A 19,867-nucleotide genomic window follows, 5' to 3' on the forward strand; every position below is an offset into this window, starting at 1 on the left:
AAATAAAAAAGCGACCAACCTTGGTCTATATTTTCCAAATTTTAAAATATAATATTTGGATTAGAGACCAAAGTTGGTCGCTTTTTTATGATTAATAATAAATTAAAAAAAACGTATTTTACATTTAGAGACCAACTTTGGTCGCCAAAATTATATTATTAAAATAATAAAGCGACCAAAGTTGGTCGCTATAGTCTTTACCCGGAATATTTGGTCCTTTACCTTAGAGACCAAAGTTGGTCGCTAATTAGCGACCAACTTTGGTCCCTAAAGTAAAGGGACCAGCTATATTGCGACCAGGCATGTTTGGTCGCTTTTTGGTCGCTTTTAGGCCTATAAGCGACCAACTTTGGTCGCTTTTTGTGGTCGCCCTTTACCGGATTTCTAGTAGTGCTGGAAGAACAGGTCCTGGAAAATGCTTTCGATTATACACTGCATATAACTACATGAATGATTTGGAAGATAACACAGTCCCTGAAATACAAAGGACCAACCTTGCAAATGTGGTGCTTTGTCTCAAGAACCTTGGGATTATTAACTTGGTGAATTTTGACTTCATGGATCCCCCACCGGCAGAAGCTATACTTAAAGCGCTGGAACTGCTCTTTGCACTTGGTGCGCTTAATAAGCTTGGCGAGTTAACAAAAATAGGTAGAAGAATGGCCGAGTTTCCCCTAGATCCCATGCTATCCAAGATGATTGTTGCGTCTGAAAAGTACAAGTGCTCTGATGAAATAATAAGTATTGCTGCAATGCTTTCTGTGGGGAATTCAATCTTCTATCGTCCAAAGGACAAACAAGTCCACGCAGACAATGCACGGATGAATTTTCATATGGGCAACGTGGGAGATCACATCGCTCTGCTAAATGTTTACAATTCCTGGAAGGAAACAAACTTTTCCACAGAGTGGTGCTACGAAAACTACATTCAGGTTAGAAGCTTGAAGAGAGCTAGGGATATCCGAGATCAATTGGAAGGCCTGCTAGAAAGAGTGGAAATTGAGTTGACTTCAAATATTAATGACCTGGAAGCTATAAAGAAGTCTATAGCATCAGGATTTTTCCCACACTCAGCAAGACTACAAAAAAACGGATTTTATCGAACTGTTAAAAATCCCCAGACAGTTTACATTCACCCTAGATCTGGTTTAGCACAGGGGCTTCCTAGATGGGTTGTCTACCACGAGCTGGTCCTGACGACTAAGGAGTACATTCGGCAGGTTACTGAACTGAAACCAGAATGGCTTGTAGAAATAGCTCCTCACTACTATCAGTTGAAAGATGTTGAAGACTCCTGCTCAAAGAAGATGCCTCGCGGAAGTGGCCGTGCATCTTAGGATCACCTCCTACTTTTGCAAAGAGCATGGTGGCTTATGCTAGGATTTGGAAATTTGCCCATTATACTGCTTGGTAGGAGGATTCTGCTAATTGAAAAAGCCCATTAACTGAAACGATTAGATAGCTGTATATAGGATTTTGTAGATTCTTCATTTTATTGGATTTTTGTAGATTTACGGCTGTAATTCTTTGTACGTGCCTCTTTCTGATGCATTATATTGCACGTCAGCATGAGAAAGTGCAACTGTCTAATTAATGAAATGCGAAAAAAAGTAGTAGTTCCACTGAATCTTGTGTTAAATGCTGTTAATTTAATACATTCTTGTTTGCCCACAGTCCAAAGTCTTCTGCACTAGATAAATTACCACAGCTGAGTGATCACATAGAGGTCTATTCTTATGCTATTTGCCTGTGGGTTCATCAACTACCTGAGGAATCCAAGAGTTGCTTATGTTCTTATTAGAATATTTGTCACTAAAAATTCTTTATGCTATTTGCCTGTGGGTTTATTATTCAAAAGAAAGAAAAAAAAAAGGAGTAATAGGGAGAATTTGGCAGCATGCAGGAGATAATAGAGCGATATAAGAGGCATACTAAAGACAAAGTTCAACCTGAAAACCAAGTTGGGGAACAGAATCTGCAGGTAATGCCTTGGATTTATGCCTCCTTCTTAGATTGAATTGACAAGCAATTAGTTTCGTGCAAAAAATTGAAAACGGCTTAATGTAGCTTACACAATAATGCAGCATATGCAGCATGAGGCAGCAAGTTTGATGAAGAAGATAGAGCTCCTTGAAGAATCTAAAAGGTTCAATCTCCAAAAGTCGTTTCTCTCCCTTTCCTTGTAAGTTGAAAGCCTTCTAAAACAAATAGAATTTGCATCAGGAAACTCTTAGGAGAAGGTCTGCAGTCCTGTACCCTTGGAGAACTACAACAGATAGAAAAACAATTGGAGCGGAGTGTCAGTACCATCCGAGCACGAAAGGTTTCTTCATAGAAGTCCAAGAAATGATCTGCTCTTATGAAGTTTTGGGTACTTGACATTTAATTTACTTTGCTTGTTCTTTTCAGATTCAAGTTTTTAAGGAACAAATTGAACGACTAAAAGAAAAGGTAAGACGACAGTTATTAATTTATTTTGAGCTGCAATTCCCATGAAGGTACACAGTAGTACACAGTAATATGAGTTCCAATTCATGCATAATGCAATCATTTAAAGAGTGAATTCAAGATAACTAGGATTGCAAAGTCGAAACAACTTACATATGGGCATGACTTTGTTGCATGTCAATGTCTCTGTCCATCAAACTGCTTTACTAGTTTATTTAATGCTTTCCTGTCTAACAAATCCAGGAAAAAATCCTTGCTTCTGAAAATGCAATACTGAGGGAGAAGGTATAATTTGTTTTCCTTAACCTCAACCTTAGTATAGTCTTCTTTCTTCAACTCTTGGACTTTATAATTCATTGTTGAGTATAAAATCATAGTAAAAGGCAAGTAATAGTTGTCCTATGCCTATGTTTTAGTTTGGTGACCTTCAACAGAGACAAGGATCAAGTGGAGAAAAGGAAGGTGAAGCTCTTTGTACAGAGAGTAGTGAAAAATCAGATGTGGAGACTGAATTGTTCATCGGACCACCCGAGTGCAGAATAAGGCGTCCCTTACAGAATTAATATTCAAGGGTATATAACCAATTGTGGAAATAGTCTTCATGCTAAATAATTGTGCATTTTTTAGCAAGCAACTAATAAGACATGTTTCTTAGGCGCAGCTGATGGATCTTTTGATCACTTCTGAGATGGTTTGTACTGGGATGTGTATTATATTTTCCTTTGATTGACACTCTTAATTAATAAGCTCCTCTCGCTATGAAATTAAGCACCTGTTTAGCTGCTTTCATATTTGCGGGATTATGTTCCCTGTCAGCTTCAGTTGAAATTAGAATGAAATTAGAGCGAAAACACTAGCCATGATGAATCTTTCAGATATTATAATTTGTGATAACAATATCAGAAGTGAATCTGTTAAAGTATTATTACCCAAGTTGCAAATGTTGAAGCACTAACCTTAGTGTAGTATCTGTGTCACGACCCGGATTTCCCACCATCGGCGGTCGTAATGGCGCCTACTGTTGGAGCTAGGCAAGCCAAACATTTAAACATTTTCGGATAACAACATAACAATAATAAAATACCGAGCCTTTAAATAAATGCGGAAGTCTTTTAAAACATAAATAACTGAAAACCCAAAAAATGCGGAAGTCTAATATTTCACTACCCAAGACTGGAGTCGCTATCTCGCGAACTACTAAAGAGTGCTACAAACAAGTCTGAATAGAGAAATACATAATGTCTGTCTCGGTACAATGAGAACAAACAGAAAATATGGAAAGGGACTTCGGCTTGCGAACGCCAGCTAGGCTACCTCGTAAGTTCCTCGACTGAAGAGGGCTCCCGATCAACTACTGCTGTGGTCCAAGAGCTGGTCCGGTACCGTAATCTGTGCAAAAAAAAGCACAGAAGTGTAGCATCAGCACAACCGACCCCATGTGCTGGTAAGTGCATGGCCTAACCCCGGCGAAGTAGTGACGAGGCTAGACAGGACTACCAAGACAACCTATGCAGATATTTATATACAAGTACTACAAAAAAAAATAACAGCGGAAAGTAATAATTAAGACTGGGAGGGGAGCATACTTTTGGGAATAACAGATAAAATAGAACGGTAGGAACAAATAAGGAAAACTACCACCAAATCTCTTCTAACACAGAATACGTGGTCGGCGTGCCACACGATCCCATTTCATAATATATAAGTGGTCGGCGTGCCACACGATCCCATTTCATAATATATATAAGTGGTCGGCGTGCCACACGATCCCATTTCATAATATATATATATATATATATATATATATATATATATATATATATATATAATGATTTCCCGGCAAGGGAGTACTAGTATCAATTCAACCATCCCGGCAAGGAGAATACAATAAACAGTTAATTCCCGGCAAGGGAGCAACAACAATCACTTACTCGTCCCGGCAAGGGAGTAATTACATCTCTTCCTCTTTCGTTCATTTCTTACGTCCTAATCATGTCATAATTCGAGCCAACGCTCCAAGGAGTTTACAAATCATATTTTCTCTTCATATTGTTCACATTATATCGAATCCATCGAGTAAACAAGGGTGAGTCACCACGGAATCCCACATAAGCACAAGTAAGGACTCACGGTCATGCTAGACACCGGTGTATAGATACTCGTCACCATGCCTATACACCGTACTCAATATTTAGCAATTAGCAAATAATACTCTAATCCTATTCCCTCAAGCCAAAGTTAGATCAAACACTTACCTCGAATGCTCCAAACTCAACTCAATCCTCTAATATAGCTTTACCCCTCGAATCCACCACCAAACCGCTCGAATCTAATCACAAATTACTTGAATGTATTAACAAATGCTATTTGAATCAATTTGAATGCATGAAAATAAAATTTCCCAAAGTTTGTTCAAAAATTCCCAAAATGCCCCCGGGCCCACGTGGTCAAAACCCGACTACCCATTTCCCCATGAACTCAAATATATATGTTATTTTGGAATCAGACCTCAAATTGAGGTCCAAAACCCCCAAATTTAGGAACCCTAGTTCTACCCTAAATTCCCAAATTCCCCCATTAAAATCTTTGTTTTGAAGTTGAAATTATGTTTAAAGATGTTAAGGAGTAAAGAAAATAAGTTAGAAATCACTTACCAATCGTTTTGAAGAAGTAGAATCGCTTGGAAAATCGCCTCTTATGTTTTGGGTTTTGAAAAAGTAAAAAATGACTGAAAATCACGACTTTATATACTGTACTGGAGACCCGGCGCGGACCGCACAAAAATGCCCCGCGGCCGCGCCGAGGAAGGGAGGGAAAACGACTCTCTGAACCTACCCAGCATGGACCGCACTGATTTGGTGCGCGGCCGCGCTGGTTGGAATGGACCAAAATTCCCACTCTCTGAATCTCCCAGCGCGGACCGCGCTGATATGGCACGCGGCCGCGCTGGGCGACCTAGGACTACTGGCCCTCTGAACCTAGCCACGCGGACCGCGCAAAAATGCACCGCGGCCGCACGACTTCCAGCGCGGACCCCGTGGAGATGATCGCGGCCGCGCTGGGGGCCTGCAACACCTGGACCTGCAAATTTCTGATACTTTTAAGTCCAAGACCCTCCCGGGACCCACTCAAAACTCACCCGAGCCCTCGGGGCTCCAAACCAAACATGCACATAACTCCAAAAACATCCTACGGATTCATCCGTGCGATCAAATCGCCAAAACAACATCGAATTAGGCCTCAAGACCCATGATTTCCTTCCAATTTCCATGAAACATCAAATTTTACTACCTCTAGCTCAAAACACGTCAAATGACGTCCAAATCTAACCAAACTTCACAGCAGTTGCTTAACTCATATTTAAGACTTGTGCCGGGCGTCGGAACCAAAATACGAACCCAACAGCACAGTCTTCTAAATAAATAACACTTTCCAATTCTTTAATTATTTCCAGGAAACAAATTTCACGTAAAAATTCATTCCTCAGACTCGGGACCTCGGAATTTTATTCCGGGCACACCCCCAAGTCTCATATTTTCCTACGGACCCTCTGGGACTGTCGAATCACGAGTCCGGGTCCGTTTGCCCAGAACGTTGACCGAAGTCAAACTTAATCAATTAAAACATCAAAATTTTATTCTCTTTCTCACAAATTCATATTTAAACGTTTCGGCTACGCGCCCGGACTGCGCACACAAATTCGAGGCAACCCCTAAGTGAGATTTTCACGGTCTCAGAAATACAGAGTGAGTAGGAATACAGGTGATGACCCCTTTGGGTCGTCACAATCTGCAGCCCTCTCTCCCTTCATTTACCATCACAAGCTTAAGATTCTGGTAGAAAAGTTCAGTCATTACAGCAATGTCATCAAATGCAATTGCCAGGTAAGCGCAAGAGGACTTTTACTGCTTACTCAAGATTTAAATTGTTTGTAAGCTGCATTTATCCTAATAATGTCAGCTAATTGGTTTCAAATGCTCGTGATGCCTTTTCGAGCAGCCTCTGCTTGATGACAATACTTAGATTTGAGTCATAAGAAAGAATGCACCCTGAATTCTTGGCAACATCCAGTGCAGCAAAACTGAGACTTTTGCCTAAAAAGAAGTAAAATATGATCATTCCTTTTAAGACATCTTTCAAACAATTAGTATTAGTTCTCAGCACAAAGAAACACATGGAGTAAATTTTTTAACCTTGTGAGTGAGATCTTTGTCCAGCTCTGCTTCAGTAAGGAGCGCGAAAAAGAAAAAAAAATTAACTTTCTCTATCTCTCACCATCTTATCTTAAGTTGACAAAGGCCAACACTGTCCTTCCATGGGGATTAAAACGCATATGACCAAATTCATCTTCTCCTACCTGAAACAAAGAAGAAATCTTCCTAATTAACTTGGGTAAACTTTGAAAAACCTCTTGAATTAGAAATAGAGAACCATAAGACTGGTTGAGCCAGAACATCATAGAGTCCGTAACAACAGGTTTGGGCATATTAAACACATAATGGCTGATAATTGGTGCAGACTAAAATAAATAAATAAATAAATAAAAGGTCTTCTCTGACAGTATAAGCTCAAAGACAAAGCAAACAATAGTATCTTCTACATTCTTGGCTCGAGTTTCGCTGTCAATCGTGAAATAAATATGTGCTTGGCTCAAAAAGATGCAGGTCTCTATAAGTGAAGATTGCTTCCGTTAATTGCATAACAGAAAATTACCTTGACTACCAACTGCAACATTGGCAGGAGTTTGTCCCCAAGGGACGGCCCAATGGGTTTGGAGGGAGTTGTCCACACGGACGACGAGTGTTCGATCCACCCTCAATGCCCTTTGGGTTTGGGTCTGAGCCTGTCGCACGAGACTTGTCTAGTGCGGTTTATATTCCCTGTGTGGTTTGCAGGCTACTACACGGTGGGGGTTTACCCAGTGCGCACAGAGTGTTCACCACAGAGTGCTCACCGAAGGGAGTAAGCAGCCTTACCCTTCATTTCTGGATGTACCCTCCATTTCTGGATGAGGTTGTTTCCACGGCTTGAACCCGTAACCTGCCGGTCGCATGACAGCAACTTTACCAGTTACACCAAGACTGCCCTTCTTGTTGGGACACTGGAATGTTGAAAATATTCTAAATCAGTAACATATTGCTCAATATACGATAGCCATGAATTCGAGCAAATGATATTTTAAGACTTAAGTTTTGATTAACCATACCTGGATGTGTAGATTACATAATATGAGTTGCTAAAACTTCCTTATCATAAACTTTCTTCCATTGTCTGGTCAAAGGACTTAATTGACACAGAGAACTTGCTCTGTTAAGTTTTGCCAACTTTAGTTGGTCTAAAATAGAAAAAGATTAATTCGTAATGAAACTTTTGTTCCTTTTTCTCTCACCTTTAATTAGTTGTCCTCTGAACGAAAAAGAGAAGAAAAGAAAATAATAAAAACTTTGTGGGAAGTTATATAGGGAAATGTTAAGAATAGTTTGATCCGGTAACACTAACATCCCCTATGTTTGTGATATCACATTTACCTCCCTTATTTTTATTTTTTTCGTTGGGTAATAATACTTTTATAATATTCCAAAATTGTCCTTATGGCCCTTCATTATTGAACACTAAATTTGTAAAATAACCTGACTGCCGCAAATCCTTGTCACAAAAATGAAAAATTGTCTTTCGACAGTTACTGATCCTGGTATCTCACTCAATTCTTCACATGGATTCTACGTCTCTTGAGTTCTCTAATTTCTGGTTAAAAATTTCGTTCACCTTCTTTGAATTTCATCACGAGTTATCCCTCTTCTACGGTTGTTAATGGAGGAATTGCAGTGGTGAATCAATGGTTTGGAGCAAAAGATGACATGATCCCTCCTTGCTCAAATTCAATTTTGGCATCTAGATTTAGACAATATAGAGAAGAACTCAGCGGTCATGCCTCATCCTGGAAAAGAATAGACAAACAGATGAATGTCAAACACATGAAACAATGTCTCTCTTAGTGAAAGTAGATCGTTTGTGTTTCTGCCAATTAATTTTTTATCTCTAAGAATGCAATGAGCATACGGATCAAAAGGTACAAGGTTAATCTTGATTTTGATATGCGAGTTTCCATAGACCTAGGCCTAATTCCATCGATGAATCATTCGAGAACGAATTTAGCGAGACTAATCTAATCTTATTCAACAACCTTATATGGGAATTAGGGCAAAGCCTGGGGCGGTCTCTGCCGTGTGTCTACGGCAGATCCGATCAGTCTCGTGATCGCAGAAGCCTTTTCCGATGTTGAAATGTACCGTCACGACAACTCAATTTGTCCGGTAAACTACTCGGGGCTCCCCATGGTTTAGGAAAAGGAGTTTTTCCTATATCAATCGTTTTTTGCTTTTAGATATATGGAACATAGCTCGGTATGTAAACCTCCTGGTTCATGAGAGGGTTGTTTTTCTATTAATAAGGGCCACAAGGACAATGGTCTACATCAGTCCCATTTAATTGTATGCCTTACTCCAAGAGCCGCTAACTCTCTATCCTTAATTTAGTACTCCTTTTAATTCTATTTTTCTGTGCATTTAATTTAATTCTATTCTTCTGCAGTTGAGCTTTAGAGCTATAGAAATGATTGAAAATTAATCACCCTATTTGTGTTATTAGGCCAAACCTCTGAAATATTACCTTAAATTTTTTGACTTTATCACATACTTCACACGTCATTTGCTTTTGTTTAGTCAAACTATGCATTACCAATTAAAATGGGAAAGTGTATAAAGTTAAACAGGAACACTTGCTCAAATTATACATTATATGACAAGCACTTCAAATCATAAATATGTCACCGAGTTTTTAGTCTCGAAAAACTGGAAGCAAAAACATATACTATATCCAGAAGCTAAGTGGGAATTAGAAATCAAAGGCCCCAACCATGGATGATATTACTCTCAACAGCCATGGTCCTTGACCCTGAGGCTCCTTCTGCAGCCATATAGTGATGATACCTGTTCGCAAAACAACGCATTCTACATAAAATTCCCTTCAGATGATACGAAAATATTGATCCGGGGTTCTGTCAACTCCTACCAGTATATATATATATATATGCTTGGCCGCCCTATAGTAAAAGAAAGCGAAGTTGGAAATTTAAGTTAAAGGTAAATTGATGAAATGTAGGTATACCCTATTTGAAGTACTGGATCAGGTTCACATTCCATGTGATTTGATTGAGAGGGGTGGACAGCGAAACTGCTGCTTCCAGCTGATGCATTACAGGTCCATGGAAATGGAAGAGCTCTAAGTCCTTGTCCTTCTGCCTCTAGCTGCCAATATAAGAAAACAAACTCTTCATTACTATATATGAATATACAGACTCCACAAAGCAGCAGATATATTTCTCAAGTTTGAATGAATACCGATGATAGTTCTAGAGAAACCTTAATCTTCAGTTGCTTGTTCACATCACCAAGTTGACGCTCCTGACAACATAATCAATTATCATGTCAAAATAGATAATTACAGCGTAGTTCTCCATTTCTTTTACATGAATTGTGGTCCTCACCTACCCTGCTAACTCAGAACACCTAATAATCTTTATGAACTGGCTTAACTTATGCGGATGATATTGTAATTTTCTGTGGAGGTAACTATGACACAATCAATCTCATTAAGAAGCGTATTGATAGATATGAAAAGGCATCTAGCCAGAAAGTTAACAATGACAAGAGTTTCTTTATCACAGCTCCTCATACTTGTGCAAACCGAATCAACAGAATTAGAGATGCAACTGGATTTATGGATAAGTCTTTCCCATTTGTCTGTCTATCTATCTATCTATCTATCTATCTATCTATCTATCTATCTGGGATGCCCTATCTATTTTGGGAGAAAGACTAGCAATCTTTTTGATGGAATGCTCTCTAAAATTGTCAAAAAGCTCAATGGATGGCGGGGCAATATGATGTCTCCTGGAGGGAGGATGATCTTGATTAAACATGTCCTCCTATCTCTCCCTTCTTATATGTTGTCTGCTATGAACTCTCTCCTAAAGGAATTACTAAAGCACTTTGCTAAGTTCTTTTGGGGGTCTAATGAAGGTAAAAATAAATATAATTGGAGTTTATGACACAATGTTTGTCTACCCAAAGACGAGGGTGGAGTTAAAGTCTGGAAAATGGATGATATCATTGACACTCTTAGCATCAAAAGATGGTGGAGATTCAGAACTCAGCATTCCTTTTTTGGGCCAATTTTCTCAAGAATAAATATTGTAAAAGAGCTCATCTGGTGAGCAAAAGGTCAAGTCCAGCTGATTCTCACATATAAAAAAATATGTTAAGGATCAGAGTCAAAGCGGAGCATAATATCATATGGGAAGTTCAAAAAGGCAACTGTAGTTTTTGGTGGGATAATTGGACCAGTAAAGGAGCATTAGCCAATCTTTTGCAGGGAGGTAGTAGATCAACCAAACTACATGTGAAGCAGTTTATGCAAAATGAAGAATGGAATATCGACAAGCTTAATGAAGTCCTCCCTGGTCATCTTACTGATTTCATTGTTCAATTGGATATTGGTGATCTAAAAGAGGAAGATTTTCCTGTTTGGAATATTTCTGATAATGGGCATTTCTCTTCTAATTCTGCTTGGCGATCTACTAGATTTAAAAAGCAAAAAAATAATTTCATAAGCAAAATCTGGCATAACTCTTTCCCTTCCAAAATCACTATTATTACTTGGAGACTTTTTAAAAATAAATTGTCTTTTGATAATGTTATAGGCAGATTTGGCACTAATATCATTTCCAGATATTCTTGTTGTCTTTCTGCGCAGATAGAGACAACTCAGCATGTTCTTAACAATAGCAATGCAGCAAACTTCATTTGGAATTCCATTGGAAATTCACTTCGAATCAAGCATCAACAAGAACATGTAATTGCTACCTACAAGAGATGGTGGGAGACGAATGCCAACAATAGAGTTCATAAACAAATCCTCTAGATAAACCCCATGGTCATCTGTTGGGAAATCTGGAAGCAGAGAAATGCGTGTAGATATGAAAAGCAGAAGAAATTTCAACTCAATACCATGAAACACCAAAGCATTTGGACATTAAAAGCAGTCATCTCCAAATTTATTCCAGGTGAATTTGCTCAACTTGATTGGCGTTCATTGTGTGAGAGAATAGAGAGACTCAAGCCATTGCAAAAATGGATGCAAGTTATATTGGAACCTCCTATGCCGGGAAATGTCAAAGTCAACACCGATGGTAGCTTTAGCCAGGAAAGTGGAAAAGTCGGCATTAGAGGGGTGGTAAGGTACTGCCATGGCGACCTTATAATGTCCTTTTCAGTGCCCATAAATTGTGTTAGTAACAATATGGCGGAGGCTAAAGCGACTGAGTTTGGAGGGAAATGTTATAGCTAAAATGGATACACTAATTTTTCTCTTGAACTTGACTCTATGATTATTGTCGAGATGCTTACAGAAAAAGACACTAACAACTTGAAGATCGAGATGGTGATTGACAGAACCTCTAACATTATTCAACATGCTAGAACTAATGTAAAGCATTGTTTCAGAGAAGGCAATCAGGTAGCCGATTGTCTCGAAAAGTTGGCTCCAACTACAAATCAGAGAGTATTCCACTCATTCCAACAACTTCCTAATCGTGTAAAAGGCCCTTGCTTGTTAGATAAATGGCAACTTCCTAGCATAAGGACGAAGTATGAAAAATCTAATTTTTTTGTCAGTTAATGTACATAGATTTTCTGAGGAAGGAGGGCTTATGTATGAACCTCCTATCATGTTCTTTTTGGGGTTATGGTATCACCTCTATTGTATTTTTCTGAGGTAAGGTCCAACCCCGCTCGTTTCGCTTTTTTGGAATATAACTCAACCCAGACTACTGTTTCAGAAATTTTCAAAAAAAAAAAATATTGTATTATTAAATATAAGTTTCAATGATAAAAAATAATATATTACTATTAGTGCAGGATCATAAGGGATAAAACAAAGGAATCAAGTAGCCCTATCATAAGTATGAAATAAGTAAAAGATTTATCAATGGGAGCAAGTAAGGAAAGAGAATGATGGAAACTCTAGAAGCAAAGGAAAGGTATCAATGATTAGAGACAAAAAAGGAAGAATCAGCGGAGATCCGGAAGAAGAATCAATCAATGATTTGATAGATGATTGACAGAAGTTATTATAGGAAGGTCCCAAATCAAAGGAAAATGAGATTGCGAAGCTATGCACGGGAGATCGTTAAAGCCCAGAATCAAGGGATCCAACGTTGATTGCTCAAGTAACGGAAAGATCCGCCTAGCAGAGGAAAAGTCTATCAAGGCCACAAGTCAAGAAAGATCAATGGAAAGTTCACCCTATTCTTGGAAAGAATCAATTTATGATTCCTTTCAAGGATCAACTCCCTTGGGTTTGTAATCTCTCAAGATTCACGTCAATCAAGAGTCAAGAAGGCCTCACGGAATATATATACATCTGTTCTAGGCTTGAAACAGACATACTTTGAACGAACCACTATCACTCTTTTTGTTCTACTCCAAACAAGCATTGTAGTTCTCTTTAGATCTGTTGTGTAATTAGTGAGAGAAGAAAAAGAAATAAACCCTGGTGAGGCATTGTATCAAGGAAAGAGAAGTGACATGGTGACTAAGTTGTTGGTGTAAAGCTACATCAACTATCTCGTAATCGAAAAACTTCAAATACTAAAAGAGAGCACACTTGCAACCCAAGGGGACTGAACGTAGGATTCACATCGAATCCGAACCAGTATAAAAATCCTGATGTATTTAACTTAATTTCTGCTTTACTTTTATTATTTTCTTATATCCAGTCGACTAATTGGTAAACTAATCAACTATTTAAAATAAAAAGAACCATCAACAATTTTTCCCCTCTTGTACTTTCAGGTATGTCTATTGATAAAACCAGTTCCAAGCTGTATTTCGTTCCACTCTCCTCACACTCTTACTTTCCAATCTATTTGACTCGTTGATTGTAGTTCTTTAGGTGGTACCTTTAGTCACTAATTTCCTTGAGAAGGGACATCATAAACTAGGCGAGACTTAAAGGCAGTAAAAACAATCATCTAGCAAATTCAACTTTTACTTTTGCATCCTTTTATAACAAATTTATTTTGTGATAATTAGGAAAAATTATATTTCTAATTTGTTTGTACTGATCAAAGTAAAGTTTGTCTTTCTGCTTGACTTACCTTTCTACGAAGCTCCTCCATTTGTTCCGCCATTATTTGCGTCTACAAAGAGAAAACAATGCTTATTACCAATAAATAAAAATATTTACAGCTCTACATATTATATGAAAAAATGATAAAGATGGCAATATTACAAGCCAAATTAGAACAATAGCTAATTGCGCGTGATGATTTAAAAACATATTGATACATTTAAATTTTTCCAGTATTTTCTTATTTGAAATTTTTTGGTCCTTTGATTCGTGTATTCTCGTTGCTTATACCTTTCTTGTAACTGGATGGTGTTTCTTTATGTTCAAACATAATCTTAAGGAATAACTTTGGCCTTTTTTTAGTCTAACCAAATCTAAATATTGTAGATATAACAAACAAAGATTTAGTTGAAAAAAAGGAAATGAAGCAAAAACATTAATTACTTTGAAAACAATGTAATACCTTTCTTTGCCTAGCTTGTGCAAGTGCACCTTCAAGTTGTTTTTCAAGATTTTGCAACTCCTTCAGACTCAGTGGCCCAAGATCTTCACCAAGCAAGTGCCTTGATGCATCAAAATAAAATCTCAGAAATTTCGACAATATTTTTTTTCCAAGGATAGTCACGAAATTATTTTTTTTAATCTTCAGTGTGCTACATTTATGTACAACATAAGGTGCCAAGATGTGTCTGAATAAGCAATTGACATAACCTTTGAGTTCGTTGAAGGGCTTCAAATTTGGCCTTTAGTTTTGAGACCTCTTGGTACCAGCTCTAAGTTTACAACGAAAACAAATTATGCTTAGGAAAGACCATAAATTATGATAGGCCAATTGATTAATTATATTGGTGCGAAACAAACCTGTGTTTCTCTCTCACCGCAGTTGTCTTGAGGATTAAGGCAACAACGTTGATATCGCTCAAGGGTTTTAGTGATACTGCATGCCAACAGAAAAAAACACAATATTCAAAGTCTAAACCATACATGTTACTACAATTTATAATATGTTATTACAATTAATAAAATAGCTACAAAATGTTCTTGACAAACTCCAAGAAAATGCCAGCTAACAGATTGCTAAGTTATTACTCTGAACAATACTTAATTCTCCTAAAAGGAATTTAGCAGCTACAAATTACAAGTATTATTAGATAACACATGGAGAGACATTAACATACACCATGTCCATGATTTACAGAGAGGACTTTAACTTCTGTCCGTGCTAAGTGGAACTAATAACTTGAATAATAAGGCAGGTAATATGATACTACATGTTAAAACAGTCGTTTGGTTGGGAAATAAGTTATCCTATGATTAGTTATCCCGGGACGATTAGTTATCCCATCCTCCCATAGGGACAAAAAAATACTACAATCCCGGGATAATTAATGATGGAATAACTTCTTTTCCCAACCAAACGACCCGTAATAGTATTACTATTAAAATATTATATCTTGTTCAAAATGATATAAAATTTTATTACATTGTCAGTGCATATAAGTTAAATCGCACAGAGATGCCATACAGTACAGCCTCTAGCACCTAACAGAAACTGTCACACAGATATCCTGAATTAAGCCAGTAGAATCTAAAAATTAAGAGTCCTAAATCACAAGTAACCATTGATACTTTCTGCCACAATTTTGAAGAATGAATAAAATGTTAAATTGGAATCTTTCCTGCACATTATAGCCATGCAAAGACAAATCTTAATCTATATTTTGAGTAAAAAGACTATTTCCCTTAACCAAAAGCAAATTTTCTTTTTTTAAAAAAAAAATTCTAGGTTGTTCTTTGTTTTTTCTGTTTTTTCTTCTTTTCTGCCAAAAATTAAGAAATATGAATCATTTTCTCTTGGATGAGCAACAAAAAGTTCTTACTTAAAAAGGAAAATTATTTTGGCTCTTTCTATACTCACGACTCAATAATATGTATTGGTAGATGCCTAGATGGAGCTTGTACCAAGCTTTCCACTACCATATTCAGCACATCTTCAAGATAATAAAATTAAACTATACTTAAGCTAATGCCATTTAACAATCTACCACCAACCTTAAACAAAAAAGGTAAAAAAACAAACAAATAAAAACTCTGAAAGAAAAGAAAACTATTGAATATACAATGGGAAAAAAGGAGCATAAACAGCAGAAGGAGAAAACAGTAAAGGCAAAAAGCTAGAAGAGAGTACATACGGAGTTGGGGGAGAAGAGGGACAAGTGAAAGATACATGATGACATGCCAAAGGGTTAAAATGGCAAAGTTTTCTCATTTCTATTCATTTACTCCATTTATTTTATTGGCCATAAGTACAGCAGGAGGGGTTGTCTTTTTGCTTCTTCCAACCTTCTATATTTGGAAAGTGGAAAAAGAAATTCATTTTGCAATTCCTTAAGCATTATTAGAAACATAAACAAAACCATTTAGACATTATATTAGTAAGGATCTATATCCTTTTGTACTTAAATGTAAGGATCAGATTATCTTTTTGCCTTCACTAACAAAGATAATGATATTTTCTCCATACAAAACCCTAATTCTAAACAAAAGTGATGGTAGTAGTTGTGATTATGAAGACAAGAATATTTTTGTCCGCCACTACAGATCTACAATATCAGATAGGGGAAAGGAGAAATCAAATAAGAAAAAAAGTAATCAACATCAATACAAAATAAAGTAGAAGATAAGTTTACTTGGATTTACCCCAAGACATTGATGAAACTCTTGGATATATACAAGTTAGAAAATCAGAGATATTATCAAGATGCCAAAAAGAAAGAAGCAATATTTTCAACAAAAACATTCTTGAACTATACAAAACGAGAATAAAGAAATGATGTCAAAAATGTGAAGAAAATGAAAAACCATAGTATATGCAAAGAAAACCTGCACTGCCACTGAAGAGGAAAGAAAACATAAACAAAAGGATGAAAAGAAGGACATTCAGTGAGAAGTAAATTAAAAGGGGTTGGATGGGAATAAAAGTACTCAGTTTCATCACTTCATGAGCTGGAAGAAAAATTGCTAATATATGGAAAAGCTCAAGAATCTAAGGCTCAGTTATACAAAGAAGTTTCATAAAAATGGGAAGATAAAAGAAATGTTGATGGATCAGTTCTTGGGGTTTGGGAATTGAAAAAGAAAACACCTTTTCTTACATAGAAAGAAGCATCAGATCATACTACCTGCAAGAGTACTGATAAATGTAAATCTCGCATATGAACAAATTCCCTTCTCACAGGCATGCCACTGTGCAGTGCACGATGCTTCCTTTTACACAATGGATTTAGTTATACAGAAAATAAAAACTATGAGTATGGTAGCAGAAATCAGTGAAGAGACCCCAAGATCTAAGGATGAAAAGGTAAGAAGACAAAGTTTAAAGCTTTCTGATATTTTAGAACCATTGGAGTAATAAGTGCTCCCAAAAACTGCAAAAGCATTAAAGAAAAATAAGAGAGCAATTTAAGTTGGAGGAGAGAGATAAAAAGAAAAAGGAAGGGAATTAATTAATAGTAGTAGGAACAAAATGGAGAGAAACCCTAGATCTTTGCACAGTTGTCCATCTGAAGCACATACACTTAACAACCTCGTCATCAGTCCTTACTCTCTGATCTTTTAATTTGTTTTTGTGGAAGCTCTCAAACCATATATTGAAACGTGTCAATTCCCCATTGGTAAAATCTACTCATATAGATCATCACATGGTTTTGATCAAACATACAACTGAGTAAAAGAAAGAAAACTCAAGAGAGATCCAAATCTGAAAAACAAAAAAACTTAAGAGACAATAGATAAAATAAGTTGGTGTTTCTATAAAGCACTGCAAAAGCCAATACCAATTTAGGAAGTTCAGTTCTCCAAAAAGAAAAGTCAGACTAATTATGTTAGGCTTAAACTCACTCCCGCATAAACTAAAAACACAACACAAAACCCACCCCCAGATGAAAACAAACATAAAGTTGTAATCTTTTTTGATTTAAAGAGAAACCCATATCAAGAATTAGCCATTAAAAACCATACAAGTAAACTTGACACACATATCCATGTATAAAACAGTTCAAAAAAGCTTAGTAGATATTATACCCTGAACTACCAAACTCATAAAGCTTTCCACGACTAGAGAAGATTATGAGAGCAACTTCAGCATCACATAGCACTGAAAGTTCATAAGCTTTCTTCAGCAAACCATTCCTACGCTTAGAGAAAGTTACTTGACGATTGATTTTGTTCTCTATTCTCTTTAACTCTACTCTTCCTCTCCCCATTTTTCTTTCTTTGTTTCTCAAAGAAAGAGAGCTATGAGGATATGAAGGCAACCTTGGTATAAGGAGAATTATGTTATGAGTAATGAATAGGAAAACAAGGAGAGGTGGGGATAGCAATAAAGTAAGGGTATGTACTACAAATTTCTTTCTCCCTTATAAATGTGGAAGCTGAGTAAGAGGCTCAATCTTTGATCTCCTCTAGCAAGAAAATAGTAACCTAATAATTCTTCTTTTGCTTCATTCTCCCTTTCACCTTTTTTTCCCTTTTTTTAAAGAAAAAATCCTCTATTGACTGTCTAAAAAAATTTTGCTCTATTGTTTCCTAAAACACTCTTTTCTTGTAGTTGTGAGAAACTTTGTTACCTTCTCTTTTGGGGTAAAAAAAACCTGGCCACAGACTACTATAGTAATTTTTTTCATGAGAAGCTGAATTGAAGGGAGGAGGGACCTTTCAAAATGATGATGGAAAAAAGGAAAAAAGAGAATACGTGGTCCAAGAATTAGGTTCAATGAATTCAAAAGCTCCAAATATCAGATAGTTTCTGTTCAATTATGTGAAGACATAACAAAGTTTGATGGTAGCAGCCAACTAATATTTTGGGACCATTTTATTAATTGTTGAGAGACAAAGGCTCCCATCAAATGTACTCATTTATTCAAGATTCGTCAATGATATATATTATATTTTATTTTCCAAAATGATCATAATTTCTTTAGGAGTTTAATAAGTTCATATAAATGGGATATTTGTTTAGAACTCATACCAATAATCAAATGTGGTTGGGTGCATTAGGGAAGATCAAGAATTGCTCACAGAGGTTTTAATTATCTAAAAATATAAAGAACCTAGCTTTTTCTATTTATGCCTAGTGATAGCAAAGGGTTGTTAATGAAGAACTTGTCTTGTAGTACGAATTATTTGGGAATTCCTAAGTGATAGTGGCTAACCAAGATTTGCCTATCAATTAAAGGAATAATAAATCTTAATCAAAATGGACATGTTAGCTTTAACAGAAATATTTGAACGTGGTGCATATGTTGCCCCTTTTTCTTGTATATTCCCTTTTTTTTAATGAAACTATGGTGTTCAAACGAGTTTGTGTGCACCTCCACTAATTTTACCGTGTCCCAGATACCTATAGCAATAAGTAATTGTCTATAATAATCCTGATTTGATAACTTAAAACTATAGTAAATTAACCTTCTATATTCTATTAAAATAACCTAATAGTAACACAAGATTTACAATGTCAGCGTATATAAGTCAAAGTTCTAAAGTATTCAGGCAATAAATCTCTTAGTAGAAGAAAATTGCACCAAGCCAGCACACTATTTTTGGTGGTACAATTCAGAAACGGCATATGAGAATGCCTGTACGCCGTTGTTCTGGATAATATATACTGAAATAAAGAAACTAAGTGGAGCGAACACACGCAGATGAAGCATGCCAACACAGCAGGCTCGATATATATGTGAACAATTATCAAATTGTTATATATAATACTAGTTTATGAACCAATATAATATTTATAAGTTATGAGTTTAGCGGTAAGATCATTAATATATATATATATANATATATATATATATATATATATATATATATATATATATATATATATATATATATATATATATATATATAAAGACTGAAATATCAAATTTAAATTTTTAATCACTCTCTCACTTTAAAACCAAATACTAATAATTTAAAAAAGAGTGGCATTTGTGAAAACGGAAAAAGGAAAAGAATGATTTAACTTCTTTATTTCGTTAAAATAAAAATGAATATTTATTTCGTTGTTATTGTTTATCTTTGGTGGAGATAGCAATGCAAGGTCATGCTTTAAACTATAAAATCTCTAACGTTATTTTTGTACACTGAGAAGTAAGATATATTTGTTAAAAATAGAAAACAAAAAGGAAAGTTGAGAATCATAGGGTAGGGATCAACAGCCATCATC

The 19,867-nt window shown here is 36.3% G+C and overlaps 2 protein-coding genes and 1 pseudogene across 3 annotated transcripts in view; 2 read left to right on the top strand and 1 right to left on the bottom strand.

Moving 5' to 3' along the window:
• Positions 1–1,816, top strand: part of LOC109237283 — a 4,882-nt pseudogene extending 3,066 nt beyond the window's left edge.
• LOC109237285 (MADS-box protein SOC1-like) overlaps positions 1–3,256 on the top strand; it is a 20,749-nt gene extending 17,493 nt beyond the window's left edge. The window contains exons 3-9 of one of the 2 annotated variants that reach the window (XM_019403577.1): positions 1,897–1,981; positions 2,085–2,146; positions 2,224–2,323; positions 2,410–2,451; positions 2,692–2,733; positions 2,865–3,020; positions 3,104–3,256. In XM_019403577.1, the coding sequence (XP_019259122.1) occupies positions 1,897–1,981; positions 2,085–2,146; positions 2,224–2,323; positions 2,410–2,451; positions 2,692–2,733; positions 2,865–3,011 (478 nt within the window). In that variant the 3' untranslated portion in view covers positions 3,012–3,020; positions 3,104–3,256. Of the gene's footprint in view, positions 1–1,896; positions 1,982–2,084; positions 2,147–2,223; positions 2,324–2,409; positions 2,452–2,691; positions 2,734–2,864 lie in introns of both variants that reach the window. The other variant, XM_019403576.1, reaches the window with a different exon arrangement.
• A 5,951-nt stretch (positions 3,257–9,207) lies between these two features.
• LOC109237284 (MADS-box transcription factor 6) lies at positions 9,208–18,345 on the bottom strand. The gene is made up of 8 exons (XM_019403575.1): positions 17,722–18,345; positions 14,500–14,575; positions 14,350–14,411; positions 14,102–14,201; positions 13,667–13,708; positions 9,849–9,911; positions 9,616–9,755; positions 9,208–9,437 (listed from the first exon to the last, which is right to left on the bottom strand). The coding sequence occupies exons 1-8, from the start codon at positions 17,901–17,903 to the stop codon at positions 9,350–9,352; spliced, it is 753 nt and encodes a 250-aa protein (XP_019259120.1). The 5' UTR covers positions 17,904–18,345; the 3' UTR covers positions 9,208–9,349.
• Positions 18,346–19,867: the final 1,522 nt, after the last annotated feature.

This window comes from Nicotiana attenuata, unplaced genomic scaffold (assembly GCF_001879085.1).
Source record: "Nicotiana attenuata strain UT unplaced genomic scaffold, NIATTr2, whole genome shotgun sequence".
Lineage (NCBI taxonomy): Eukaryota > Viridiplantae > Streptophyta > Magnoliopsida > Solanales > Solanaceae > Nicotiana > Nicotiana attenuata.